The sequence below is a fragment of the Centropristis striata genome, chromosome 5 (assembly GCF_030273125.1).
Source record: "Centropristis striata isolate RG_2023a ecotype Rhode Island chromosome 5, C.striata_1.0, whole genome shotgun sequence".
Classification (NCBI taxonomy): Eukaryota; Metazoa; Chordata; class Actinopteri; order Perciformes; family Serranidae; genus Centropristis; species Centropristis striata.
The window spans coordinates 39104846-39117615 of NC_081521.1; the positions used below are offsets into that span (position 1 = coordinate 39104846).

Here is a 12770-nt window from a genome sequence, read left to right on the forward strand (position 1 = left end):
CATTTGATAACATTTAAAGCTTAACTAAATGGTATTAAACCTCAACTTTAAATGACCCAGTTTTGCAGCAGTGCTTAGTGATTTATGTCCTTTTTCATAAGTGGTTATGTGCCCTCACTGTGCCCTCTGAAGTAGCCACAATCACTTCAATTTGAAGATAAGTGAGTAGTTTCCTGAAGATGTATTAAATTGCTCAAGGTTGCCAGAATGTGTTTGAGGAAAATTGTGTTAGGGTTAGGGTGTTATATACATGCAACCTTGGAGAAACGTGGTTTTCAAGGGCTTCCACTGACTAGCGTTGGTGCACAGGAGACTTGATAGGGCCTGAGGTGTGGATAAAGGAGACAGTGAGGAGAGAGAGAGAGACTGAGAAGGGGGAGGCTGCTCTCATCAAAGGACCTCTCAGACTCTACAAGTTAATGAGGGATGTAGCAGAGACCCTGAAGCCCTCAGACCCTGACAGCCACACAGACGAACGGACGGGCAGAGAGACAGACGGCCATACGGAGAAAAAACAAAACACACAGAGTTTGAAATGACGTGGCGAGAGGTAAGCAACTTATTTAAATCCCTGTTGACTAATATAATTGAAAAGGCAGCACATTTAGCCATCATTATGTCATATTTATTGCACTTTGTTGTCACCCAGCTGGCTATGAAGTGTTATAATCTTGGGACATGAGATGCATTTTTTTGTCAATTTCTATTAACCCATAAGAACCCAGACCCAGTAATCCTTAAAGGAAAATTATGGGGGATATATACAACAGACCACGTGGACCACATAGAACACATTTATGATGTTTAAAAAAAATAAATAAATACTAGCCCTAAATGTCAAAGATCTGTGATGTGACATATATGTTACATTGGGCGTTTGTGGAATTTATGTTTATGATATTTCTTATTGTCGAATGAATTAACTAGACACCTTTTTCTGCTTACTGTGATATCTGTAGAGCACTTTGGTCAACCCTGGTTGTTTTAAATGTGCTCTATAAATAAAGTTTAACTTGACTTACAAAAACACAAATTTGCCTTTTTCTTTGCCAAAACATATTTAAAAATTGTGACATTAATTGTGCAGTTAGACTACAAATTCCATTTCAGATTTGTTTTTAGGTAACAAAATAATAATAAATCAATAATAAATGAATATAAATAACACTGCCTCATTTGATGGCTTCTCAACAAGCTAGTGTAGCTGTAGAACACTGAAAAACACACGTATGTACTTGAGAAAACATACATGAACATTACAAGAACATTTAAAATGTTTGTGACACCGGCGTCACCGTGGGTTCTTATGGGTTAAGATAACGTGTAACAGTGACTTGTATGTGTCAGATATTGTGATGGAATAGGTGTAGTTTATGTCTGTTATAATATTTTTAACTCCTTAGTATTTTACCCCTTTTTTATAGTAGTGGGCGCCGGGATTTTCAGGTGTATATTAAAGGTCAACAGTAGGTGCCACATAGAAGTGATGTGTGTCATCTGGAAGCTGGAAACTTGAAGATTAATTTGAGATGCAGCTTTAATGGTCATTTTCATGCTCACTTGTGATGTTGCAGTAATGTTATGGTTATGGTTAGGGTAATGGTTAGATACAATTTTCCACACAGATTTGGTGCTAAATGTATTACCCTGTTTTATCACCTGAGAATTGAAACAAATGGTCAAAAATCCTTTTAAGTACCACATTAAGACAACAAGATCTTGATTAACACCATATAGGAATCCATGCTGTAATTTGCAATCAAAAACTCTGGAGATTGCTGCAAGAATTGCATTTTTTTTGCGATTGGATGGTAAACACTTCTGTTTTGTAAACTGCTCAGAAACCTCCTTGTTGTCAATATACCAAGGAAAGACATACACCATCTGAATGCTCTTGATATCTAGTTTGTGGTTGTACAGTTAAAAGAGGTTGGTTATCCTAGAGCAGCTGTTCTCAACCTTGGGGTCGGGACCCCAATTGGGGTCGCAAGATGATTTCTGGGGGTCGCCAAATCATTTTGGAAGTCAGCTCTGTCTCCACTGTGTTTAAGTGTTCATGTGTTAATGTGTTTTAGTCTTTTACAGTCATTTTGTGTCTTTTTTGTGATTTTGTTTCCTTTTTTGGGTCATTTAGTGTCTTTTTTGGGTCTTTTTTTTGTCATTTTGAGTCTTTTTGGGTCATTTTGTGTCTTTTTTTGTAATTTTGTTTCCTTTTTTGGGTCATTTTGTGTCTTTTTTGTGATTTTGTTTCCTTTTTTGGGTCATTTTGTGTCTTTTTTGGGTCATTTAGTGTCCTTTTTGGGTCATTTTGTGTCTTTTTTTGTAATTTTGTTTCCTTTTTTGGGTCATTTTGTGTCTTTTTTGGGTCATTTAGTGTCTTTTCTGGTCATTTTGTGTCTTTTTTGGTCATTTTGTGGTCATTTTGAGTCTTTTGTGGTCATTTTGTTTCCTTTTTTTGGTAATTTTGTTTCTTTTTTTGTATGATCTGAACTGTGCGTGTGAGATTCTGTTCAGTGAGCGGGGGTCGCGGACAACATGCATATTAAATTGGGGGTCGCGACTCAAAAAGGTTGAGAACTACTGTCCTAGAGGTCATTTTATACAGTAAGATCAAGTTTCAAAACATGCTGTACAATCAAATGCTTTTATGGGGGACTAACATCCTCACACATGAACGACTAGAAATATAACATTATCATCAGTATGTAGCATACAGCCTTCATGAGGCTTTGTGACAAAATAATAAGTGATCATGCATCCTAGTTAGGTTTGGAGCAAGCTTCCAGTTTTCTGAAGATGTTTGGTGAACTAAATACAGGTTACAGCTTTTCTTTATGCCCCCTTTCTCTGAGGAGATCCGTAGTCGGCAGTTCTGGCGTGCCATTCTTGCAGAGCTGCTCGGCACCCTGGTCTTAGTGAGCGCCGTGCTTGGTGCCTCTGTGCCGGGCCCTGGAGAGGCCCCCACGGGGCCCCTATACCCAGCAGTGGCAGTGGGCGTGTCGGTCGTTGCTCTGGGACACTGTTTTGGAGAAATAAGTGGTGCACAGGTGAATATCTCATTGTCATAATTACTTTTAATACCATTTTTTTCTTTCCCTCTTTGTTTTTGTTCTCCAATCATTTACTTGAATACAAGCAGTGGTGGAAAGTAACTAAGTACATTTACTCAAGTACTGTACTTAACCCTTTGATGCACAACATGGGTCTAAAGTGACCCGACCGAGGTTTTCATTTTCTATATTTTTGCAATAAATGAATTTCATCATTCAGTATTCCAGGTTTTCCTCAATCAACTTGTTTTTGATCATCATACATCCTAATTTTTTTTTAACTTTTTGAATAAAAACCCTTTTTGTATCACTACGCTTCTAATGCACAACATGGGTCAAAAACATTCATTATGGGGATATTGTGTGTATAATTTTAAGGAAAAATGAATTTAATCAATTTTGGAATAAGGCTGAAACATAAAAAAATGTGGAAAAAGTGAAGCGCTGTGAAAACCTTCCAGATACACTGTATGTGTGTGACAGAATGATACACAAACATGTTAAATATATGAAATATATGAGTGTGGGAAGTAACTATTTGAAACAAATTACTATTATTATATTATTAGGTCATCTGATTTTAAATCAAATTTGGATGAATGAGTCATTTCTGACCCATGTTGTGTATTAGAAGGGTTGTCCATATGTTGTGCATCAAAGGGTTAAGTAGAATTTTGAGGTACTTGTACTTTACTTGAGTGTTTCTATTTTCTCTAAATGTATACTTCTAATCCACTACATTTAGCTGACAGCTTTAGTTACTTTTCAGGTCAAGATTCAACATAAAACAAATGATCAATTTTAAGGTGATTTGACTTTTTTTATTTTGTCAAATCTTATAACAGTATATTAAGTACTTAAATGAGCCGTATCTTTACAAAATTAAAACCCTGCTTACATAAAATCATCAGTACAAATAATGTAATAAGATATTTAGAATATATAAAACAATCTGAGTGGGTCCATTCGGCATAACAAGTACTTTTACTTTTGATACTTTAAGTACATTTTGATGCTGATACTATTGTACTTTTACTTCAGTAAGTTTTGAATGCAGGACTTTTACTTGTAGTGGAGTAATTTCATAGTGTTGTATTAGTACTTTTACTTAAGTACGGGATCTGAATACTTCTTCCACCACTGAATGCAAGTACCAATATCACAATGTTAAAGTACTCCTGCATTTAAACTCTTATAACATCTTCATGGAACTTTCATATTTTGTAGATTTTGGCGGTCCCTGTGGACAAAAGTGTTTCCATTAACAAGCAACAAGTAACTATAAGCTGTCAGATAAATGAAGTAAAAAGAACAACATTTCCTTCTGGAAATGTTATTGAATAGAAGTATAAAGTATCATAACATATACATACTCAAATTGAGTAAAAATGCCTGAGTACATTTTTCAGCAGTTTTTATAATATTTAATTGTTTTTCATGATTGGTAACATGTTTCTAAATGTCTTTTCTCTGATCAGGTGAACCCTGCAGTGACTCTGGCTCTGTTGGCCACTCGGAGGCTGGAGGTTCTCAGAGCAGTTGTTTATATCATTGCACAGTGTTTGGGGGCCTGTTTAGGAGCCGGAGCCCTCTACCTGGCTCTGCCCGTCAAAACCACCGCAGACCACTTCGTCAACAGGGTACGTCCTCAGATTATTAACCTTTTACAGCTTCTGAGACTTTACTTCTTTGCAGAATATTTCTGTCTTCCTCTCTTCTTACACTCCTGTTGTACTTCAGGTACCTATAGAGCTGAATGCGGCTCAGGCTCTGGGCATTGAGGTTCTGTGCACCTTCCAGATGGTTTTCACTGTGTTTTCAGTGGAGGACCAGAGGCGGAGGGAAAGCCCAGAACCAGGAAACCTGGCCATTGGATTAGCACACACTGCTGGAGTACTAATAGGAGTAAGAGGCTTTCATAATGAATGATTCAACATGATCTCACAGAAATCCGTGGAATAGCCACGGATTCGCTCAAATTTCCGTGAAACTGACACGGATTTCGCTACAATGCAAGTTAATGACAGTCATATCCCGTGGCTATTCCAACATACAAAGTGATTATGTACATTCACTGAGTGAATATTTAGAAAATAAAACATATATTTCTCGCTACAAATGTGATCAAAATCCATTTTTATGCAGAAACTAAGTCAAAATATTGATTTTTCACTAAAAATGAGAGAACTGTCCGCCATGTTTTTTGTTCTGACCGCTGGGACCTTGAAAGTCACGTGACTTGGAACAAACCAATAGCCACGGGATATGATGCATTGTAGCGAAATCCGTGTCAGTTTCACAGAAATTTGAGCGATTCCGTGGCTATTCCACAGATTTTGAGTTAAGCGAAATCCGTGGCTATTTCACGGATTTCTGTGAGACCAGGTTGGAATGATTAGTTGCACATTTACTCACATCATATACCATTTACTTTATCTGTTCATAGATCTTACAATCCAAAGACATGGAGGTTAATTGGACACATACACTCACCGACCACTTTATCAGCTACCAAGGTGTACCTAATAATGTGGCTGTGTGGTCTTCTGCTGCTTCAGCCCACACTGCAAAAAAGCCAACTTGTATTTTTTGGCCTAAAACAGTGATTTAAGTTGGTAAAACTTGGAAATATAAATTATTGACATTTAGGGCAATAATGTAAGTTAGCACAACAAAGGAAGCCAGTTGTCTGCTCAAAAACAAGTTGTTGAGTTGTTGTTACTTATATCTTTAAGTTGGGGTTCACAACAAGGGACAATAGTTCTGATAACTCTTATTTCTTTGTTGTGAAATTAGGTCATTAGTGAAAGCTAGCGGCTAACTGATGCTAGCGGCGCTGCTTGTTACAGCTACAAGAGTAGCCATTAGCGTATCAATGCTAACTCAAAATTGTGGTCACAACATTAGCTGACATTTCATAGCGGCGTTACAATCGTGCCAGAGAAATTCAGAGTTGAGCAAACTCAAAAACAAAACTTAAAATATTTAGTTTAATTGTCCAACTTAAAATTTTATCGAAGTTTGTTGCCTTGAAATTTTGAGTTCACCCAACTTTTCTTTTTTTGCAGTGCATCTGCTTTAAGGTTGGATGTGTTGTGTGTTTAGAGATGGTCTTCTGCATACCTTGGTTGTGGTTATTTAAATTACCTTTGCCTTTCTTTCATCTTGATCCAGTTTGGCCATTCTCCTCTGACCTCTTGCATTAACAAGGCATTTTCACAGAGAGAACTGACGCTCACTGGATATTTTCTTTATTTCGTACCACTCTCTGTAAACCCCAGAGATGGTTGTTGGATCAGTTACTGCCATGTGATTAGCTGATGAGATATGTGTGTTACTGAGCAGTGGAACAGGTGTACCTAATAAAGTGGCTGGTGAGTGTAAGTGAACTGCAAACAAGAAAAGCCTGAAAAAATGTTTTTAATTTTACTAAATGTTGAAGTAATTAACTCAAACCTTCCTACTGTTTCCTGTCAAAATCCTGTTTTTATAAATTAGTCTGTATTTTATTTTTATTTTGTCTGTTATAGTAATAAGAACTTTCTTTCGGTCAGGGGCGGTTCTCTGGTGCGAGTATGAACCCTGCACGTTCTCTGGGTCCAGCCATTATCACTGGCTTCTGGGAGAACCACTGGGTGAGAGAACCTCAAAATCCACACCTGTTGCCATGAAAACACTACACTGCAAAAAAAGCCAACTTGTATTTTTTGGCCTAAAACAGTGATTTAAGTTGGTAAAACTTGGAAATATAAATTACTGACATTTAGGGCAATAATGTAAGTTAGCACAACAAAGGAAGCCAGTTGTCTGCTCAAAAACAAGTTGGTGAGTTGTTGTTACTTATATCTTTAAGTTGGGGTTCACAACAAGGGACAATAGTTCTGATAACTCTTATTTCTTTGTTGTGAAATTTGGTCATTAGCGAAAGCTAGCGGCTAACTGATGCTAGCGGCGCTGCTTGTTACAGCTACAAGAGTAGCCATTAGCGTATCAATGCTAACTCAAAATTGTGGTCGCAACATTAGCTGACATTTCAGCGGCAATCGTGCCAATTCAGCACATTGCAGAAGTAAGGATTAAAAGTTATTACAATGTAAAATTATGAATTCAAAAATCTTAATTCAGAGTTGAGCAAACTCAAAAACAAAACTTAAAATATTTAGTTTAATTGTCCAACTTAATGTTTTATCGAAGTTTGTTGCCTTGAAATTTTGAGTTCACCCAACTTTTCTTTTTTTGCAGTGTAGTCTAACTTAATATTTTTTTTATAATTGCTCTCTTATTATAGTCAGTTTAAGATAAGATAAGATAAGATATTCCTTTTTGATCACCATGGGGGAAATTCAGGTGTTGCAGCAGCACAAGTACAGAGTAAAACAGATTAACATAGTAAATAAAATAACATAAAATAACAAAAAATAGAATAAAATAAAAATACAAATTAAAACTAGACATAAACAAACAACAAAGACATTACATCCACTAGTGGTATGCCAGAACTAGCAGTGCAAGTTTATCAAATAATCAAATCAATGAATACTAAAGAATTGAATTAAGTATAAAGGTGGAAAGTAACTAAGTACATTAACTACAGTACTATAATTAAGGACCCTTTTTTTTGTTGCAATTTTCACTTTTTAAGACTTTTACTTATAATGGAATACAGTTATAATATTGTATTTTATTTAAATAAAGCTGTATATTGTTCCAACATTGTGTAAGTATCATAACATTGACTCAGTTCATCTGACATTCAGGTGTTTCTAAGACGTCTATTTCTCATCATTCCTCTGTCTATACACACATTTAACCCTATAAAGCCTGAACCATGAAATAATTGCCACAAAATTCAATTTTATTTTTAGAACTGCAGTGTGTTTTGAACCTGCTGACAAATAATAAAAAAATATCAATTTGCATATATGAATTCTAATTTGTATCATATTTGATAAATCAGGTCTTTTGTGCAATTTGTTGCTCAGTTTGTTTTTCTTGAACGAACACAAACATATAAAACCTAACATTTGTAACCTATTAAGACTTTGACTTTCCTTTAAACATTTTCCTCAAGCATGCAAAATATTTTTTTTCCATATAACATAACATCAAACATCTGCTAATATGAAGTTTTCATGCAGCAATAACAGATCCACCAGTGGAACCAGCAGATCATTTTGGCTACATCTGGTATTTTTGTGCGGTCCGTTGCTCAGTTTGTTTATCTTCAACACATGTATACGCTCAAAAAAAGCAAACTGGATGTCTGTCATCTTATCCTTAGTCTAACATGTAGCTTCTACTATATAAAATTATGTTTTGTGGTTAAACAGTTTTAAAACAGGTAGTTTTAGCATAAAATGCAATAATTTAAAATTTACAAGAATAATTTATGTTAAAACAACCTAATTCTAATGGGTTAAGATTTCAAATCAATTCTTTTTTGGGGTTTTTTTTTGGCCATTTTCAAGGGTTTATTGATAGTGAGAGACAGTGTGAAGGGGGGAGACAGATGGGAAGAACCCGGGCTTCTACCCTATTAAATTAAGTAACTCTTAATAATATCAGTTTAAATGGCCCAATAAAATTACATTAGTATGTTACAATTACCCTTACAAATCTAGTTGGACTGAGCCCTGGTAATTAATTAACAGTAACGCAAACACATCATGTTGACCCAACATATTTACATTTTGTCGCTCAACAAAATTGTTTCTCGCAAAACTAAAGCATTTTATTTAGGTGGAAATTATTTCCATAATTTTATTACGTTCTAGGAACAAGTTATTTTTTTGATTGTACATCAGGTTTTACCAGGGGGAAAAACATCACACTGATGATGTAGATGTCTCAAAAACTTGTGTATCAAATATGATATACTTGGCTTTATAGGGTTAACCCTATAAAGCCTGAACCATGAAATAATTGCCAGAAAATTCAATTTTTTTTAAAACCGAGTGCTTATTAACTTGCTGACATATTTTAAAAAATAAATAAATTGCATAAATGAATTCTAATTTGTATCATATTTGATACATCAGGTCTTTTTGTGCAATTTGTTGCTCACAGTTTGTTTTTCTTGAACTAACAAAAACATCAAACAACAACATTTTTAACTTTTCCTTTTTCCTCAAACATGCAAAATACATATTTGTTCCATGTAACACAACATCATACATCTGCTGATATGAAGTTTTTTAATGCAGCAATGACTGATCCACTCGTGGAACCTGCATATCATTTTTGCTACATCCGGTATTTTTGTGCAATTTGTTGCTCAGTTTGTTTATCTTCAACACATGAATACATCAGGTTTTTGATGATGTAGAGGTCTCAAAAATTACTGTATCTAATATGATACACTTGGCTTTATAGGGTTAAAATCTCATTATAACCTGTTTCTCTTTTCCCACCCTCAGGTTTATTGGATAGGACCGGTGATCGGTGCTATACTGGCTGGAGTGTCACATGAGTTCTTCTTCGCACGCAGCGCCTCTCGCCAGAAGCTGGTGGCCTGTCTCACCTGTAAGGACATCGAGATCGTGGAGACAGCCAGCATGACGGGGTCGTCTCTGTCCACGGTCACTCAGAACGCCATGAGAGCCAAACAGGCCAACAAACAGGAAAACAACTGAGGACTTTATGAAAAAAACCCCACATAGACACACACAGATCCTGCAGTTTTACAGTAATATTTAATAGCATGCATATTGTAAAGTTCTTCAGTCATGCAGATCAGGCTGGACAATGACACACACACACACACACAATGGAAAGTTAACCTGCTGTACATGCAGTAGCAGCCAATCATCCAAGAAAGGAAAAAGGGGGATTTATCCCACATCGAATTTGTGGAATTTTACTTTTTTTTTCAAGTTCTAAAGCACCTTATTAATAAAATGAAGAAATACTAAAACCCTTTATTTAAGAGAAAGTAGAATCACATGTCAAGAGAAGATTTTCAAGTGTTGCTGAGCAGGTGAATATTTGTTTATTAATTAATTAATTAATCAATCAAGTTTAACCCTCTATGGTACGCATTATGATGGAGTTAAGAAAAAAAATGCTTGGAGTTTTTTTGTTGTCTTAAAATAGAGTAAATAAACATAATTTGAAGATTTTTTAAATAATTCTTTTCTTTTAAAAAGTTTTTTGGGTTTGTTGCCTGTAGACAACATTGTACCATAACGGTGCACAAGAGAAAAAGAACATTTTTAAAAGTAAGTTTAACATAATTTATTTAATAAACATGTGTAAAAGACTCAGTAGCTTCAACAGGGAACAATACATAAACATTTTAAATTTAAATTTTGATGGAATATTTTTTCCAGATGGAAAAGGGCCAGAAAATTACGTTTTGAGTCATTTTGGCGCAAAATGGCAAAGCTGTTTCCTTTGGAAAAGTCTGCAAAGAAGTGTTTCAGTATGGCCGCCTGGAGGTCATGTGACAAATTAAAGCATTGCTAGTGGTTCCCTATACTCTTCCCTCTTTTTTAAAGTATTGCATCACTCAAAAAGATGCATTGTAGAAATTTGACAGGCCAAAAATGGGTATGTTGCCTGAGGGCAACACCGTACCATAGAGGGTTAACTGTGATTTCCAGCTTCTCAAGTGTCCTCGTGTCATTCATGTTGTGTTTTTATGTATAATTCCCACAAGTTTTAAATGTCTTGTTTTATCTGACCACAGCCCTGAAACTCAATTATATTCAATTCACCATGATGTAAACATGAAAAACAAATACTCATACGGTATTTTAACTTTCATGTGTAGATGCGTGACAAATTTTGTTTACTGACAGTTAACAGTTTTCCCGGGCTCATTTAGTAAGTAGTTTAATGAAGTGCAGCCTGAGGGGTCAAAGGTCACAGGCATCAAATGTTTGTTTTCAGCCCTGACCAGTATACATGCAGAGATTTTTCTGGATTCTATGAATCTCGATTGGTGAGTTTGTTTGTGATATTGTGTTTCAACAAAGTCACACAATAACACAAATGAAATAATCCACTGAACCAGCATCTCCTGTATTACTGCTTTGGTCAAAGTTTGGTAGCTTTAATTAAAGAAAGCAAAGATAACACTGTGAGTTACCCATCGGAAAGGGCTGTCTAACAACAAAGTTAAGGAGGAAATATTCTGAACATGGCGTACACAGAATTTTTTTTAAGGTGCCTAAAATACTTCTTTTCCATGTCCTTGCTCCAGTAACAATGGCGGCAGCTCCTGAAGAGGTTAGCATCAGAACTGGAGAGTATTTCTTCATTAAATAACAGCTTTGAAAGCCCTTTTCCAAACATTTTCCATTACGGCTTCTCTGATGGTTTTGTGTAATAAACCCTCTGAAAGCGTAAACAACTACAGTTACAATACTTCTTCTCCAAAACTGGGGACATCACTATGGATTTGTGACTCCACATTATCATCACACCAGACTCAGTACTCTAAACCTTTGAGTTCACTTAGTTGAGCAAAGATGTACACAGTCGCCCAGTTCCACAGTTCCACAGTTGGAATATTCTGTTTTCAGACACAAAAGTTAATTGTGATTTCATTTTCACCGTGATATGTTTGGAAGAGATTGAGAAGATATACACTTTATCTGTCAAGAATAAATCACATTCATGTAAAGAGGAAGAAAAATGTAGGTAACACTTTACAATAACCATCATTTATAAATGGTAAACAGATAGTTTGTTAATGTTTGATCATCATTTATAAACCGTATATAGGCCATTTAGAATGGTAAATACATAATTTATTAATGTTTAACTAACTACATTATTTATAAATGACAAATAGATGGTTTATTAATGTAAGTTTATAGTTACTTTACCATTAACAAACAATTAGATTATAATTAATAGTTTATTAATAGTTTTAGTTGCACTCATTTTAACATTTTTAACACCATATTAAGTATGTTAATGATTTTTTAAATGATTCATAAACCTTTAAGAAATTGGTTGAAACATTATTAAGATTAAATATGTATAGCACTTTGTAAATGTTAATTATTGGTTTATAAACCATCTATAAACATTATTTAGTTGGTTATTGTAAAGTGTTACCAAAATGTATTATCTTAAAATTATATTTTATTGCTACTTTCAAAGTTGCACAGTCTCTCTTTCTAAAATGTTAATAATTTGAGGCTGTGCTTTCTTTAAGCATACATCATGTGTCTGGATGTGTCCAACAGCTAGCTTCTTTATTCAGGAGACCACAAAACAGTCGTGTTGCTCATGTGACAATAAGCTAACAAAGGGAAGATTACTTTCAAGCGATCCCCGTGTTCACCTGCCACATTTCATGTGCTATCTGTTTAATGTCCTCCAACTAAAACATGACCAGCACATTCTAGAGGCAGCTAATTCCAGATAAAAGGCTGCTGCTTTTTGTTGCACATATGGAGAGAAAGCTGCATTTTAATAGGGCTAAATGTGACCTTTGCGGTCTTAGTTGGCCGTCATTAGCGTACATAAAGCTGTAGCCAATACTGTGAGATTCAATATTGTTACTTTTAAATTTGCACATCATTAAAAAGTATAATAGAGACTCTGCTGAGAAACACCCTTATGTTACCCATTTTGAGTTTCATCCCTGTGTGAATGCTTTGAAATGCTAAAGGGGTCCTTGCACTGCATTGTGGTCTCAGTGATGCTCTCAATCAGACTAATGTGTCTCTTGTGTCACATCTGCGTCTGTTTGTGTCCGTCTCCTCT

General features: G+C 35.4%; 1 protein-coding gene across 1 annotated transcript; it reads left to right on the top strand.

Moving 5' to 3' along the window:
- Positions 1 to 473: 473 nt before the first annotated feature.
- Positions 474 to 11532, top strand: LOC131971853 (aquaporin-4). The gene is made up of 6 exons (XM_059333493.1): positions 474 to 550; positions 2856 to 3047; positions 4529 to 4690; positions 4791 to 4955; positions 6605 to 6685; positions 9467 to 11532. Exons 1-6 carry the CDS (start codon positions 536 to 538, stop codon positions 9680 to 9682), a joined length of 831 nt encoding a protein of 276 aa, XP_059189476.1. The 5' UTR covers positions 474 to 535; the 3' UTR covers positions 9683 to 11532.
- The last annotated feature ends 1238 nt before the right edge of the window (positions 11533 to 12770 follow it).

Excerpts from the sequence above, each read along its gene's own strand:
- LOC131971853 (XM_059333493.1), top strand. Across the intron at positions 4,956-6,604 it reads CTGCTGGAGTACTAATAGGA|GGGCGGTTCTCTGGTGCGAG; the intron begins GTAAGAGGCTTT and ends TCTTTCGGTCAG. Across the intron at positions 6,686-9,466 it reads GCTTCTGGGAGAACCACTGG|GTTTATTGGATAGGACCGGT; the intron begins GTGAGAGAACCT and ends TCCCACCCTCAG.